Raw genomic sequence first — 17704 nt, forward strand, 5'->3', positions numbered from 1 at the left:
TGAGTCAGGGTGTGTTTTGGCTACGGGGGTTGTTACGAGTGTTTCGGTGACAGTGTTCCGTGGACCACAAAATGACTTAACGTTGAGAGTCTTGGATCCTTATGATCTGCTCCCCGGGGTAATCGCTAAGGTCCCTCAGCAGAACTAAAGGCCACCCCAAGGTGTGAACCTCTACCAGCCTCAGCACTGCCTCCTGCAGCAACATCGGAGTCTACTCTCCGCTCTCTCTCGATATACTGCTCCCCACCCCGCCTCGCCTTCCAACGGCCTGTTGTCGTGCTGGAGTGCGATCCCGCCGGCCCGACACCCACTGGCACTTCGCCTCAGTGATTACAATCAGCTATTTGACTGTGAGCTGCCTCGCCACTGAGTCCAGTCCTGTCCTGTGCAGCAGACACGCTTTCCAGCACCAGAGTGACTGAATGATGAATGGGAAGGGCCCCTGAACAAAGACTCCCCTCTAACTCAGGGAGAGAGCGGCCAGCCTCACAGCACACCTGGCTCTGAGCCACTAACTCAGGGAGAGAGCGGCCAGCCTCACAGCACACCTGGCTCAGAGCCACTAACTCAGGGAGAGAGCGGCCAGCCTCACAGCACACCTGGCTCTGAGCCACTAACTCAGGGAGAGAGCGGCCAGCCTCACAGCACACCTGGCTCTGAGCCACTAACTCAGGGAGAGAGCGGCCAGCCTCACAGCACACCTGGCTCTGAGCCACTAACTCAGGGAGAGAGCGGCCAGCCTCACAGCACACCTGGCTCTGAGCCACTAACTCAGGGAGAGAGCGGCCAGCCTCACAGCACACCTGGCTCTGAGCCTCTAACTCAGGGAGAGAGCGGCCAGCCTCACAGCACACCTGGCTCTGAGCCTCTAACTCAGGGAGAGAGCGGCCAGCCTCACAGCACACCTGGCTCTGAGCCACTAACTCAGGGAGAGAGCGGCCAGCCTCACAGCACACCTGGCTCTGAGCCTCTAACTCAGGGAGAGAGCGGCCAGCCTCACAGCACACCTGGCTCTGAGCCACTAACTCAGGGAGAGAGCGGCCAGCCTCACAGCACACCTGGCTCGGAGCCACTAACTCAGGGAGAGAGCGGCCAGCCTCACAGCACACCTGGCTCTGAGCCACTAACTCAGGGAGAGCGCGGCCAGCCTCACAGCACACCTGGCTCTGAGCCACTAACTCAGCCGGGCCTGCCTTTCCACTACAGGCTGACGGGGCACTTACTGATCGAGTCCATTGATTTCGGGGCGAGTTACTGATCGAGTCCATTGATTTCGGGGCGAGTTACTGATCGAGTCCATTGATTTCGGGGCGAGTTACTGATCGAGTCGATTGATTTCGGGGCGAGTTACTGATCGAGTCGATTGATTTCGGGGCGAGTTACTGATCGAGTCGATTGATTTCGGGGAGAGTTACTGATCGAGTCGATTGATTTCGGGGCGAGTTACTGATCGAGTCCATTGATTTCGGGGCGAGTTACTGATCGAGTCGATTGATTTTGGGGCGAGTTACTGATCGAGTCGATTGATTTCGGGGAGAGTTACTGATCGAGTCCATTGATTTCGGGGCGAGTTACTGATCGAGTCGATTGATTTCGGGGCGAGTTACTGATCGAGTCGATTGATTTCTGGGAGAGTTACTGATCGAGTTATTGATTTTGAGGTGAGTTACTAATCGAGTTGATTGATTTCGGGGAGAGTTACTGATCGAGTTATTGATTGGTTCATTGAGTGGGACTGAGTTCAGGGCGAGTTACTGATCAAGTCGATTGATTTCGGGGCGAGTTATTGATCGAGTTGATTGATTTCGGGGGGAGTTACTGATCGAGTTGACTGATTTCGGGGAGAGTTACTGATCGAGTTGATTGATTTCGGGGGAGTTACTGATCGAGTAGATTGATTTCGGGGCGAGTTACTGATCGAGTTGATTGATTTCGGGGGGAGTTACTGATCGAGTTGATTGATTTCGGGGGAGTTACTGATCGAGTTGATTGATTTCTGGGCGAGTTACCGATCGAGTTGATTGATTTCGGGGAGAGTTACTGATCGAGTTGATTGATTTCGGGGCAAGTTACTGATCGAGTTGATTGATTTCGGGGAGAGTTACTGATCGAGTTGATTGATTTCGGGGAGAGTTATTGATCGAGTTGATTGATTTCGGGGGGAGTTACTGATCGAGTTGATTGATTTCGGGGGAGTTACTGATCGAGTTGATTGATTTCGGGGAGAGTTACTGATCGAGTTGATTGATTTCTGGGGGAGTTACTGATCGAGTTGATTGATTTCTGGGCGAGTTACCGATCGAGTTGATTGATTTCGGGGAGAGTTACTGATCGAGTTGATTGATTTCGGGGCAAGTTACTGATCGAGTTGATTGATTTCGGGGAGAGTTACTGATCGAGTTGATTGATTTCGGGGAGAGTTACTGATCGAGTTGATTGATTTTGAGGTGAGTTACTGATCGAGTTGACTGATTTCTGGGTGGGTTACTAATCGAGTTGATTGATTTCGGGGAGAGTTACTGATCGAGTTATTGATTGGTTCATTGAGTGGGACTGAGTTCAGGGCGAGTTACTGATCAAGTCGATTGATTTCGGGGTGAGTTATTGATCGAGTTGATTGATTTCTGGGTGAGTTACTGATCGAGTTGATTGATTTCAGGGTGAGTTACTGATCGAGTTGACTGATTTCGGGGAGAGTTACTGATCGAGTTGATTGATTTCGGGGCAGTTACTGATCGAGTTGATTGATTTCTGGGTGAGTTACTGATCGAGTTGATTGATTTCGGGGAGAGTTATTGATCGAGTTGATTGATTTCAGGGCGAGTTACTGATCGAGTTGATTGATTTCGGGGAGAGTTTCTGATCGAGTTGATTGATTTCGGGGAGTGTTACTGATCGAGTTGATTGATTTCGGGGGAGTTACTGATCGAGTTGATTGATTTCGGGGAGAGATACTGATCAAGTTGATTGATTTGGGGGGGAGTTACTGATCGAGTTGATTGATTTCTGGGGGAGTTACTGATCGAGTTGATTGATTTCTGGGCGAGTTACTGATCGAGTTGATTGATTTCGGGGAGAGTTACTGATCGAGTTGATTGATTTCGGGGCGAGTTACTGATCGAGTTGATTGATTTCGGGGAGAGTTACTGATCGAGTTGATTGATTTCGGGGAGAGTTACTGATCGAGTTGATTGATTTCGGGGCGAGTTACTGATCGAGTTGATTGATTTCGGGGGGAGTTACTGATCGAGTTGATTGATTTCGGAGCGAGTTACTGATCGAGTTGATTGATTTCGGGGGGAGTTATTGATCGAGTTGATTGATTTCGGGGGGAGTTACTGATCGAGTTGATTGATTTCGGGGAGAGTTACTGATCGAATTGACTGATTTCTGGGAGAGTTACTGCTCGAGTTGACTGATTTCGGGGGAGTTACTGATCGAGTTGATTGATTTCGGGGGGAGTTACTGATCGAGTTGATTGATTTCGGGGAGAGTTACTGATCGAGTTGATTGATTTCGGGGAGAGTTACTGATCGAGTTGATTGATTTCGGGGGAGGTACTGATCGAGTTGATTGATTTCGGGGCGAGTTACTGATCGAGTTGATTGATTTTGAGGTGAGTTACTGATCGAGTTGATTGATTTTGGGGAGAGTTACTGATCGAGTTGGTTGATTTCGGGGAGAGTTACTGATCGAGTAGATTGATTTCGGGGGGAGTTACTGATCGAGTTGATTGGTTTCTGGGGGAGTTACTGATCGAGTTGATTGATTTCAGGGCGAGTTACTGATCGAGTTGACTGATTTCGGGGAGAGTTACTGATCGAGTTGATTGATTTCGGGGCAGTTACTGATCGAGTTGATTGATTTCTGGGTGAGTTACTGATCGAGTTGATTGATTTCGGGGAGAGTTATTGATCGAGTTGATTGATTTCAGGGCGAGTTACTGATCGAGTTGATTGATTTCGGGGAGAGTTTCTGATCGAGTTGATTGATTTCGGGGAGTGTTACTGATCGAGTTGATTGATTTCTGGGCGAGTTACTGATCGAGTTGATTGATTTCGGGGAGAGTTACTGATCGAGTTGATTGATTTCGGGGCGAGTTACTGATCGAGTTGATTGATTTCGGGGAGAGTTACTGATCGAGTTGATTGATTTCGGGGAGAGTTACTGATCGAGTTGATTGATTTCGGGGCGAGTTACTGATCGAGTTGATTGATTTCGGGGGGAGTTACTGATCGAGTTGATTGATTTCGGGGCGAGTTACTGATCGAGTTGATTGATTTCGGGGGGAGTTATTGATCGAGTTGATTGATTTCGGGGGGAGTTACTGATCGAGTTGATTGATGTCGGGGAGAGTTACTGATCGAATTGACTGATTTCGGGAGAGTTACTGCTCGAGTTGACTGATTTCGGGGGAGTTACTGATCGAGTTGATTGATTTCGGGGGGAGTTACTGATCGAGTTGATTGATTTCGGGGAGAGTTACTGATCGAGTTGATTGATTTCGGGGAGAGTTACTGATCGAGTTGATTGATTTCGGGGGAGGTACTGATCGAGTTGATTGATTTCGGGGCGAGTTACTGATCGAGTTGATTGATTTTGAGGTGAGTTACTGATCGAGTTGATTGATTTCGGGGAGAGTTACTGATCGAGTTGGTTGATTTCGGGGAGAGTTACTGATCGAGTAGATTGATTTCGGGGGGAGTTACTGATCGAGTTGATTGATTTCTGGGGGAGTTACTGATCGAGTTGATTGATTTCTGGGGGAGTTACTGATCGAGTTGATTGATTTCGGGGAGAGTTACTGATCGAGTTGATTGATTTCGGGGCGAGTTACTGATCGAGTTGATTGATTTCGGGGGAGTTACTGATCGAGTTGATTGATTTCGGGGAGAGTTACTGATCGAGTTGATTGATTTCGGGGAGAGTTACTGATCGAGTTGATTGATTTCAGGGAGAGTTACTGATCGAGTTGATTGATTTCGGGGGAGTTACTGATCGAGTTGATTGATTTCGGGGAGAGTTACTGATCGAGTTGATTGATTTCGGGGAGAGTTACTGATCGAGTTGATTGATTTCAGGGAGAGTTACTGATCGAGTTGATTGATTTCGGGGGAGTTACTGATCGAGTTGATTGATTTCGGGGGGAGTTACTGATCGAGTTGATTGATTTCGGGGAGAGTTACTGATCGAGTTGATTGATTTCAGGGAGAGTTACTGATCGAGTTGACTGATTTCGGGGCGAGTTACTGATCGAGTTGACTGATTTCGGGGAGAGTTACTGATCGAGTTGACTGATTTCGGGGGAGTTACTGATCGAGTTGATTGATTTCAGGGAGAGTTACTGATCGAGTTGTTTGATTTCGGGGAGAGTTACTGATCGAGTTGATTGATTTCGGGGGGAGTTACTGATCGAGTTGATTGATTTCGGGGAGAGTTACTGATCGAGTTGATTGATTTCGGGGAGAGTTACTGATCGAGTTGATTGATTTCGGGGAGAGTTACTGATCGAGTTGATTGATTTCGGGGCGAGTTACTGATCGAGTTGATTGATTTCGGGGAGAGTTACTGATCGAGTTGACTGATTTCGGGGGGAGTTACTGATCGAGTTGATTGATTTCTGGGGGAGTTACTGATCGAGTTGATTGATTTCTGGGCGAGTTACTGATCGAGTTGATTGATTTCGGGGAGAGTTACTGATCGAGTTGATTGATTTCGGGGGAGTTACTGATCGAGTTGACTGATTTCGGGGGAGTTACTGATCGAGTTGATTGATTTCTGGGCGAGTTACTGATCGAGTTGACTGATTTCGGGGAGAGTTACTGATCGAGTTGATTGATTTCTGGGGGAGTTACTGATCGAGTTGATTGATTTCTGGGCGAGTTACTGATCGAGTTGATTGATTTCGGGGAGAGTTACTGATCGAGTTGACTGATTTCGGGGAGAGTTACTGATCGAGTTGATTGATTTCTGGGGGAGTTACTGATCGAGTTGATTGATTTCTGGGCGAGTTACTGATCGAGTTGATTGATTTCGGGGAGAGTTACTGATCGAGTTGATTGATTTCGGGGGAGTTACTGATCGAGTTGATTGATTTCGGGGGGAGTTACTGATCGAGTTGATTGATTTCGGGGGAGTTATTGATCGAGTTGATTGATTTCGGGGGAGTTACTGATCGAGTTGACTGATTTCGGGGGAGTTACTGATCGAGTTGATTGATTTCTGGGCGAGTTACTGATCGAGTTGACTGATTTCGGGGAGAGTTACTGATCGAGTTGATTGATTTCTGGGGGAGTTACTGATCGAGTTGATTGATTTCTGGGCGAGTTACTGATCGAGTTGATTGATTTCGGGGAGAGTTACTGATCGAGTTGACTGATTTCGGGGAGAGTTACTGATCGAGTTGATTGATTTCTGGGGGAGTTACTGATCGAGTTGATTGATTTCTGGGCGAGTTACTGATCGAGTTGATTGATTTCGGGGAGAGTTACTGATCGAGTTGATTGATTTCGGGGGAGTTACTGATCGAGTTGATTGATTTCGGGGGGAGTTACTGATCGAGTTGATTGATTTCGGGGGAGTTATTGATCGAGTTGATTGATTTGGGGGGAGTTACTGATCGAGTTGTTTGATTTCGGGGAGAGTTACTGATCGATTTGATTGATTTCGGGGAGTGTTACTGATCGAGTTGATTGATTTCGGGGGGAGTTACTGATCGAGTTGATTGATTTGGGGGGAGTTACTGATCGAGTTGATTGATTTCGGGGAGAGTTACTGATTGAGTGGGGTCTGATTTCGAGGCGATGCTGCAGTGGTTTTCAATCACTGGATGCCTTTTATGTTGTGCTGTTGGTTTAGCGAGAGCTCTGCTCTGGCCGTCCCCCAATGCTGCTCTCCCGCGGTTACATTTCCACCTGGCGCCGTCGCCCATCAGCTGCCAGTCTGTGCTTCACCACACCTGGGGAAAAAGTGTCTCCACCAGAAGGGAAGGCAGGTGGATTATACGTAGAGCAGGTGGCGAGTGCCCTGTCGCGGGTTTACTGTCGATGGTAGTGTTGGCCGGTAAAAGTGCCCGTTAAACACAGCAGTGATGCTCACACAGTACGGGGCAACAAACAGGGAACAGGTTAGTCTCATACAAGGTTGGAGCAGGCATGCACCATGAGAAACAGCCCCCCCGCCCCCCGACAAACACCCGCCACACCCATCCTATGAAGCCAGAGTGCGAGCACAGGTCGACAGTGGACATGAACCCCATTTACTGGCCTCATTTCTCTCCTGCTCCGATCACGAGGGTGGTGCTGGGGTGGGGGGGCAGGAGGGAGGGTGTTGATGTGGGGTGGGGGAGGGGGGGGGCAGGGGAGGAGGGAGGGATGGGGGAGCTGCGGGCCTGAAGTTAGAGATGGTAAAGTTTCCGTCTCTGTAGCAAAGTGACTTGAAAGAACGATGGTGCCCCTGGACTATTGAGGGAGGGACTTACTGTGGGCAGTGTTGGACATAGTAAACAGCAGAGAACAGGAAAGAGGAAGAGCTCGGGATCGCTCCCCGATCGGTGGGGAGCTCAGCTTTAACTGGGCTGAGATTGGAAGGTGGGCAGCAGCTATGGGGTCAATACTGCGGATGTGGAATCCAGCGAAGAGTTCAGGAGGGGAGGCGATCAGGGGGAGAAGACATGTGGCGTGAAGGGTTGAAGCTCCAAGAGCCCATGCCACCAACGGCAATCGGGTGAGAGGGGTCAAGCCCCCCACCTCCCGCCCCGGGGAAAACCTTGGGCCTCTGATCAGTCTCGTCCTTTGTATTGGGAACTCTTTACTAAAACAACAAACAGCTCTAAAAAAACAAAAAGGCAAAAAACAAATGAAACCATGACTGATACAGAAACTCCAGCATTGGAAGGAACTGCAGCAGACTGCTCTCGGGAACAACCCACCCCGCCACTCCCCACTCCTCCCAACCTCCTCCTCCAGCCTGAAGGGGCTGACTCCTCGCTAAGGTACGGGCTCCAGAGGCCACTGGGGAAACCTCCAGCACCTCGCCCAGGTGTCCACGCTTCGCGTGCAAGCCTCGGGGCGGCAGCAGGCTATTCGACTGCAGGGGCATCGCAGCCCATTCTGATCTCTCCCGATGTCCCACGCAGATGCCCTTTACAGCAAGGGAGAGGCGACCAGGAGAGGGAACCCCTCGCGAATTTATTGTCTCCCTAACACGTAGAGTGTTGCTCCCGAGAGTAAGGGCTTGGCTCTCCACACCCCCAGCCCAGGCGCCCGCCCTCCCCACACCTCCAAAACAGCATGCGTCATCTTAAAAAAAAAACACACCCCACATTAACCCTCAAAACACCGAACACAGAACGAGAGAGGAAGAGGAAAGGTTGGGCGACAAGACAGCAGGAGTCAGGGGAGCAGCACAGCCAGCAGTGTTAGTAACATAACCAGCAACAAAACATACAATGGGTGTGTTCCTACCTTCTCGCAAATCTGAAAGACAGATTTCTAAAAATAGAAACAAGAAGAGACGTGTGAAGGGCAGATGAGTCACACCGAGCTGCAGCACCCGCTCTGACGCGGGCAGCGCACACAGCTGCAGCTCCCAGCACATTTACAGACACTCCATGCTTCACTTTGTTACGTACACTTCCCACCCTTCGCCGCCACCTTGCCCAAGGAAGGGGTTGCTGTTCGACTGTGGGCGGCATCGCAGCCCAGCCCAGCCCTGCCCTCATCCCATGTCCACACACCCGCACTTTCCGAGGTCACTGGATGGTGATCAGTTGGGAGATCTCTGCCCGTTTCCCCCTCGCCCCCCACCCCGATGCCATGCCATAGCTCAGGGAGGGGTGCAGACAGCTGACCCGGGCGGCGCGTTTAGTTCTGTTCGACTAAACATTCGTTTTTGGATTGAGGGCACAGCGGCACATTGACAACTCCGAGGCTGTGGCCGTCGAACAGAGAGACAGAGCCCCTCACCCCCCCCCCCCACCCCCAAACAGACCAGGGTGGTCTCACGACAGCAGAGGGAGTGTGGCCAGATCCCGGTGCTGAGCCGAGCCGCACTGCCGGGCAATGTTCCCCGTCAGCTGCACTTTGTTCTCTGCGGCCTGTTTCTTTTAATGCGCGGTCCCTTTAAATTTCTGCGCAAGCGCGGTATTTGTAATAGAAAAGCTGGTGAGCGGCCTGCACCCTGACCTTTCCCATCACTGGGAGCTTAAAGAGATCAATCGCTGCCACACGCCCCCTCCTCCACAGTACCGCCACACGGCTCACAGCGGAGCCGCTTTCAAGGCCAAAAGAGCTCACTATTAGGCTTGCATGCGAGTAAAATGGCAGGCAGGCTGCTCGCTCGCTGTTTACAAGCCAGCCCGTTCACTGGCGATGAGGGTGGCCAGAAATCGAGTGGAGGGAGCTGGCTGCCATTTGTTCATCTACAACCTGCGTGAACACTCGACAGGAGGAGCCTCGCTCCACACTTGTGCACCGCAATCGAGCATCTGTCTATAAATCCACGCCATTTTTACTACTGCCGCTGGGGGGTGTGGGGGAGGCTGGGGGTGGGGAGGGGAGAGATTACTTCCAGCATCAATACACATCAACACTTCACATCTGGTTAGAAACTGAAACACTACAGAGGGCAAAGGGTCTAAATAAAACACATCAGATTGATAGATGCCCCCCCCCACCCAAAACACAGAACAAGCCACTTCACCAGAGCGACTCGGCGGGGAAAGTCAGACAGTGTGATCAGTTCCCCCTGCCTCAAACAGCAAAGCACGTACACGACATACAGAGGGACACGACTCCGTGACACACAACATCAGGGGCATCAAAGGAATAGACCACCCGATACTTGAGCAACCATCACCAACACCAGAAACACTGCAGAGGGAACTGGCACCATTTACACCCAACGTGGCAATCTCTCCCCGCCCCCCCCCCGTACAAAATAAATCTGTGTTATTCAGCACACCGCCTCCCGTTTAAGCAAGTGATAGTTACTGCGTAGGTTGCAATAAAGCACACTTATTTCTTCCCCCTCTAATTAACTGTAGTAAGTTTATAAACATATAAGTTTTAAAATCAGGCATTTGTGTGTACTTCCCTCCCTACAAAATCTCACTTCCTCTCGTCACCTTTTTGTCAGCACTTCAGTGTCACGTTTTTCTATTATAATGGGACATTCCCATGTAAACACGTCACGGTGTAATTCCACCCTCCCACCAGTGGCGGTGCTATGGCATCTCCGTTTTGCAATTCACAGCTCCTCAGCCTGCACTGCAGATAAATCCCAACTAAATCTATCCCCTCTGCTTCCAAAATTACTGCAGATTTAATCTTCACTATAACTAGCAACATAAAATCGACGCATAAGGACAGAATCTTTGATTTCAAAACGGGGGCTCAATTCCACCCGCCCACCCTAGTCTGATTATCCCCCACCCTCTCACCCTACGTCTCCTGAATACCACACCTAGCTTCCCGGGTACAATCTTCCCGGAGAGATTGGTTAGCATAAAATAATTGCTGTCACTTTACAAAAGGTCCTGTTTTAGAGAGAGTTATGCCAAGAGGGTCACTGCTCAGTTTTGATGGTGCTGGGACAACTGGAGGAGGTGGTTCAGCTTTGCACCCCGGGAGCTTGTATCTAACCCTCGTTCAACGGCCTGTGACTCGTGCATCGAGCTGTGTGGTGGGTGCTGCTCTCCCAGGGACTCCCCAATGTCACAGTCAGGCGAGCTTCACATGGGGCTATAGTTGGACTCCCCTGCTTTTGGGCGAAGGAAGTTAAACGTGGGCTTTGGAGCTTTGCCCTAACTCTACTAGTTAAAAGCCATCACCATGGCAACCTCCCACATCCCTGCGTTGCCGTGGAAACAATTGTGCAGCAGTAAGGCAATAAAGGTGTTGTTTTCTTGAACGCATTCGCTGTGTGTGTGCGGAGCAGTTTGTGGGGAAGGGAGTGAAATCTAAGGGCATTGCCTGCCTGCTGCTCCCGCTTAATCCGCCCTCGTTTCATAAGAGATTGATTTTTTTTTTTAATTGCACACCGGGGCGCGGACAAAAGCCGGCATGAATCCCGAGTCACTCGATAGAAGGGCCCAGCGGTGATGTACAATGGAAAATTTCAGCAAAAAGAGTGCAAGGGTTCCCTGCAAATCCCGAATTTCAATCGATGAGATTCCATGTCGGGATGGAGTGGACCTTGGACACGAGACAATTGCTGCTGACTGGCACACCGCGCCGGCGTATAACCACTGCGCCAGGGAGCGGTGAGCTGCCAGCCTGTCACACAGCACCCCCGGCCTACTGCAAGCCATCCCATGGCACCTCGCACTGTCCCCGGGCTAGGCAGCGGAAACCCACTGTGAGCTGCCCAGTGACTGACGTCAAAGGCACGTTCGAGGCCACACGTGCTCGAATAGCCCAGCACGAGCCAGATCCTTTAAGGACAGCAAAATAAAAGCCTAAGTGGCACACTCACACAGACACACACACAGACACACACACACACAGACACACAGACACACACACACACACACACACAGACTCACACAGACACACACACACACACAGACAGACACAGACACACACACACAGACAGACACACACACACACAGACACACACACAGACACACACACACAGACACAGACACACACACACACACAGACACACACTCACAGACACACACACAGACACACACACACACAGACACACAGACACAGACACACAGACACACACACAGACTCAGACACACACACACACACACAGACACACACACAGACACACACACAGACACAGACACACACACACACAGAGACACACACACACACAGAGACACACACAGAGACACACACACACACAGACACACGCACATACACACACACACAGACACACACACAGACACACACAGACACACACACAGACACACACATACACACAGACACACACACACACAGAGACACACACACACATACACACACACACAGACACACACACACACACAGACACACACACACACACAGACACACACACACACACACACACAGACACACACACACAGACACACACACACAGACACACACACACACACAGACACACACACACACAGACACACACACACAGACACACACACACAGACACACACACACAGACACACACACACAGACACACACACACAGACACAGACACACACACAGACACTGCAGTCGGGGGATGGAGTCCAATTATCAGCGGGAGAGCTAAAATGAATGAATAGGGAGAATAGCAAATACAATGCACAAATGCCAAATTCAAAGCCTTGGGTTAGAGGAGAGTTTCAAATCCCTACCGTGAGCCAGCAACAGGGAAGGTGATTGTCACAGACATGAGGGAGGCTGCAAGGGGCAGATAGCAAGGGATGACCGCGGCAGACAGGGGACACACTGCAATCAGCAACCTGGGGAGAGTTACAAACCGCGCTGGTCCCGGGCATCCTTTCCCAGTCGGATCCAGCATCCAGTCTTCATTCACACAAAGGGTAGTGGAGATCTGGAACTCCCAACCCCCGACAAAAAAGCTGCTGGGGTTCATTCAAAACATCAAAACCAAGCTGGATAGAGATTTATTGGGCAAGGCTATTTAGGGTTACTGGTCCAATGTTACACCATTGTTCAAAAAAGGGTGTAAAGATAAACCCAGCAACTACAGGCCAGTCAGTTTAACCTCGGTAGTGGGGAAGCTTTTATAAACAGTAATAATCAGAGACAAAATTAACAGTCACTTGGACAAGTGTGGATTAATTAAGGAAAGCCAGCATGGATTTGTTAAAGGCAAATCGTGTTTAACTTGATTGAGTTTTTTGGTGAGGTAACAGAGAGGGTTGATGAGGGCAATGCGGTTGACATAGTGTACATGGATTTCCAAAAGGCGTTCGACAAAGTGCCACATAATAGGCTCGCCAGCAAAGTTGAAGCCCATGGAATAAAAGGGACAGTGGCAGCATGGATACGGAATTGGCTAAGTGACAGGAAACAGAGAGTAGTGGTGAACGGTTGTTTTTCGGACTGGAGGAAGGTATACAGTGGTGTTCCCCAGGGGTCGGTTCTGGGACCACTGCTTTACTTGATATATATTAATGATTTGGATGTGGGTGTACAGGGCACAATTTCAAAATTTGCAGATGACACAAAACTTGGAAGTATAGTGAACAGTGAGGAGGAGAGTGATAGACTTCAGGAAGACACAGACAGGCTGGTGGAATGGGCGGACACGTGGCAAATGAAGTTTAACGCAGCAAAGTGTGAAGTGATACATTTTGGGAGAAAGAATGAGGAGAGGCAATATAAACTAAAGGGTACAATCCTGAAGTGGGTGCACGAACAGAGAGACCTGGGGGTATATGTGCACAAATCATTGAAGGTGGCAGGGCAGGTTGAGAAAGCGGTTAAAAAGGCTTACGGGATCCTGGGCTTCATAAATAGAGGTATAGAGTACAAAAGCAAGGAAGTTATGAACCTTTATAGAACACTGGTTCGGCCTCAACTGGAGTATTGTGTCCAATTCTGGGTACCGCACTTTAGGAAGGATGTGAAGGCCTTAGAGAGGGTGCAGGAAAGATTTACGAGAATGGTTCCAGGGATGAGGGACTTCAGTTACGTGGATAGACTGGAGAAGCTGGGGTTGTTCTCCTTGGAGCAGAGAAGGTTGAGAGGAGATTTGATAGAGGTGTTCAAAATTATGAGGGGTCTGGACAGAGCAGAGAGAAACTGTTCCCATTGGCGGAAGGGTCGAGAACCAGAGGACACAGATTTAAGGTGATTGGCAGAAGAACCAAAGGCGACATGAGGAAAAACTTTTTTACGCAGCGAGTGGTCAGGATCTGGAATTCACTGCCTGAGAGGGCGGTGGAGGCAGATTCAATCACAGCTTTCAAAAGGGAGTTGGAAAAGTACCTGAAGGAAAAAAATTTGCAGGGCTACGGGGAAAGGGCGGGGGAGTGGGACTAGCGGAGAGACGGCACGGGCTCGACGGGCCGAATGACCTTCTTCCATGCTGTAACCATTCGATGATTCTGTGAAGGTGGGTAGATGGAGTTAAGATACAAATCAATCGTGATCTCATTGAATGGCGGAACAGGCTCGAGGGGCTAAACGGCCTCCTCCTGCTAAGTTTACGTGAGTCACCTGCTCGGAGAGCCCCAGAGTTATACCCAGCTGGATAGAAATGCAGAGTTCTTGCTACCAACACTGCACACTGGCTGAATACAAAGATCGTAAGCCCTGCCTTGCTCCCATCCCACACACGAGCTGAATATCAATCTCTGGCCTAGCTCACGTCTTGTACATCCACTGAACAAATGCAGCAAGCCCTGCCTGCCTCCCTCGGTACCGTGCGCAATGCAGAAACCCTTCACACCGTCAGGTAGGCAGCTAGCACGTTTGACCTGGTCGGACGCTCCTGGACGCTGTACCCCGGGGAGGATTCGAAAATCCTTTCCCTACTGGCTGGCCTGGTCCAGCGTTCGATTGTAATGGAAGGTGACGTAAAAGAATTGAAGTCACAAGGGCGGCTGACTGATTTTAATTCACACTGATGCTGGGTATCAGGCCTCCTTGTGGGTAATGTGCCCTTTGGAAAGCTCTCCCTCTCCTCCTCTCTCCACCCCCAAACCATGCACCATTCGCCAGCTGGGCTGGACTCGGGGCTCTGCTGTTCTATAAGCAGCCACTAGATGTCAGGCACGTACAGCCCGTGTGGCGGCGGTGGATCATGGCTGACCATGGTGCCGTCCTCCCCACGGGTGCCTCTTCCCGCTGCTCTCACTCCCCCACTTACCACGGGCTGGTCAGGGTGGGGATGGGGAGTGGGGCTGGTGCAGTGTGTCTGGATCCCAATCCACCTCCTCCACAGTACGGCACTTCCCCACACTGCTGGTTTCAGCAGCCCCACTCCTGAGCTAGGAATAGGCAAGAAAAGCAAACATGGGCCAGGGTCCCTGTTAGATTGCTGCGCTGCTCCCTCCCTCCCCCTCCTGGTGCCTCCCTCCCCCTCCCGGTGCCTCCCTCCCCCTCCCGGTGCCTCCCCGCGCTCCTCCCGGTGCCTCCCGCGCTCCTCCCGGTGCCTCCCCCTCCCGGTGCCTCCGCCTCCCCCTCCCGGTGCCTCCTGCTCCCCTCCCGGTGCCTCCCTGCGCTCCTCCCGGTGCCTCCCCCTCCCGGTGCCTCCGCCTCCCCCTCCCGGTGCCTCCCGCTCCCCTCCCGGTGCCTCCCCGCGCTCCTCCCGGTGCCTCCCCCTCCCGGTGCCTCCCCGCGCTCCTCCCGGTGCCTCCCCCTCCCGGTGCCTCCCGTGCTCCTCCCGCTCCCCCTCCCCCTCCCTCCCCGCGCTCCTCCCGGTGCCTCCCCGCGCTCCTCCCGGTGCCTCCCCCTCCCCTCCCGGTGCCTCCCGCGCTCCTCCCGGTGCCTCCCCCTCCCCCTCCCGGTGCCTCCCCGCGCTCCTCCCGGTGCCTCCCCCTCCCCCTCCCGGTGCCTCCCCGCGCTCCTCCCGGTGCCTCCCCCTCCCGGTGCCTCCCGCGCTCCTCCCGGCGCTCCTCCCGGTGCCTCCCCCTCCCGGTGCCTCCTGCTCCCCTCCCGGTGCCTCCCGCGCTCCTCCCGGTGCCTCCCCCTCCCCCTCCCGGTGCCTCCCCGCGCTCCTCCCGGTGCCTCCCCGCGCTCCTCCCGGTGCCTCCCGCTCCCCTCCCGGTGCCTCCCCGCTCCCCTCCCGGTGCCTCCCCGCTCCCCTCCCGGTGCCTCCCCGCTCCCCTCCCGCTGCCTCCCCGCTCCCCTCCCGCTGCCTCCCCGCTCCCCTCCCGGTGCCTCCCCGCTCCCCTCCCGGTGCCTCCCCGCTCCCCTCCCGGTGCCTCCCCTCCCGGTGCCTCCCCGCGCTCCTCCCGGTGCCTCCCCCTCCCGGTGCCTCCCGCGCTCCCCTCCCGGTGCCTCCCCGCGCTCCTCCCGGTGCCTCCCCGCCCCCCTCCCGGTGCCTCCCCGCCCCCCTCCCGGTGCCTCCCCGCCCCCCTCCCGGTGCCTCCCCGCCCCCCTCCCGCCCCCCTCCCGCCCCCCTCCCGGTGCCTCCCGCCCCCCTCCCGGTGCCTCCCGCCCCCCTCCCGGTGCCTCCCGCCCCCCTCCCGGTGCCTCCCGCCCCCCTCCCGGTGCCTCCCGCCCCCCTCCCGGTGCCTCCCGCCCCCCTCCCGGTGCCTCCCGCTCCCCTCCCGGTGCCTCCCGCTCCCCTCCCGGTGCCTCCCGCTCCCCTCCCGGTGCCTCCCGCTCCCCTCCCGGTGCCTCCCGCTCCCCTCCCGGTGCCTCCCGCTCCCCTCCCTATTTCCTCTGGTGAGGGGAGTCCAGAACAAGGGGGCATCACCTTAAAATTAGAGGCAGGCCGTTCAGGGGTGATGTCAGGAAGCGTTTCTTCACACAAAGGGTGGCGGAAATCTGGAACTCTCCCCCAAAGAGCTGTCGAGGCTGGTGGTCAATTGGAGATTTCAAAACTGAGATTGATGGATTTTTGCTGGGTGAGGGTATTAAGGGTCACGGAACCAAGGCAGGTAAATGGAGTTAAGATACAGGTCAGCCCTGATCTAACTGAATAGCGGAACAGGCTGGAGGGGCTGAATGGCCCCCTCCACTGTAACCAGATGGTCCCTGGTCTGAATCCATTGCAGAGAGTTTCCTACCAGAGTTAGCCCCTGGAGTAAAGCCCACACGCGGGCTTCAATCCCCCAGCTGCTCACAGGAGGCCTGTGTTACAACAGTGGGCCGGCCTCAGTGACGCCCTCGGTCTCTGGACACTGTCCACATGGTTGCCCTTCGATTCGGGATGGGGCAGGGGGGCGTGCGGGGGGAAGAGATACCAGTCCCAGGCTTGCCTCAGGCAGCTGGCTCAGGCCGGGGAGTGGGTGAACGGCCCTACACCCAGAGACTGCAGGTGGTGGCACTGCCCGGGGAGACGCTCAACAACGACACAAAACCAGGATATTCACCAGCACCAGCAGGCCAACGTGATTCCATTCAAAGGTGCAGCAGCTCAACACATTATACAAATACGTCCCACCCACACTATGGGCTGTTAAATAAAGCGCTCATCATTCTCATCGCATTGAATCTAGCTGGGGCCAGGCAGTGTTCCTGGTAGCTGACCCAGGGACAACCGCACTGTTTCCTAACTCGACAGTGCTGACCCTGTTACCAGGTTAGAACCAAGATCAGAGCGGATTGAACCTACGCTGATTGATGCACGCCGCGGTCACTGAACGTTCACGGGTCATTTCACACACTGCCCAACATGCTACTTTCCCCAAACCACGCCCCCTCCCACCATCCTGAAGATGCCATCTCCTGCTGCCAGGATCCAGGGCCTGTGCCCTTCACCCTCTGACCCAGTCACACACCCAGCGCCCTTCACCCTCTGACCCAGTCACACACCCAGCGCCCTTCACCCTCTGACTCAGTCACACACCCAGCGCCCTTCACCCTCTGACCCAGTCACACACCCAGCGCCCTTCACCCTCTGACCCAGTCACACACCCAGCGCCCTTCACCCTCTGACCCAGTCACACACCCAGCGCCCTTTACCCTCTGACCCAGTCACACACCCAGCGCCCTTCACCCTCTGACCCAGTCACACACCCAGCGCCCTTCACCCTCTGACCCAGTCACACACCCTAACCCTTCACCCTCTGACCCAGTCTCACAACCAATGCCCT

The 17704-nt window shown here is 53.1% G+C and overlaps 1 protein-coding gene across 3 annotated transcripts in view; it reads right to left on the reverse strand.

Moving 5' to 3' along the window:
- The window catches only part of LOC147093029 (serine/threonine-protein kinase MARK2-like), a 67158-nt gene that overhangs the window by 14037 nt on the left and 35417 nt on the right, over positions 1-17704 (reverse strand). For 2 of the 3 annotated variants that reach the window (XM_085976357.1, XM_085976355.1), the window contains one exon: positions 8466-8492. The exons of the other annotated variant lie outside the window; for it this stretch is intronic. In XM_085976357.1, coding sequence (XP_085832483.1) covers positions 8466-8492 — 27 coding nt within the window. The remainder of the gene's footprint in view (positions 1-8465; positions 8493-17704) is intronic. 3 annotated transcript variants of the gene reach the window in all.

Source organism: Somniosus microcephalus, unplaced genomic scaffold, assembly GCF_052327205.1.
Source record: "Somniosus microcephalus isolate GS21.2 unplaced genomic scaffold, FLI_Smic_1.0 unresolved_chr2, whole genome shotgun sequence".
NCBI classification, from domain to species: domain Eukaryota; kingdom Metazoa; phylum Chordata; class Chondrichthyes; order Squaliformes; family Somniosidae; genus Somniosus; species Somniosus microcephalus.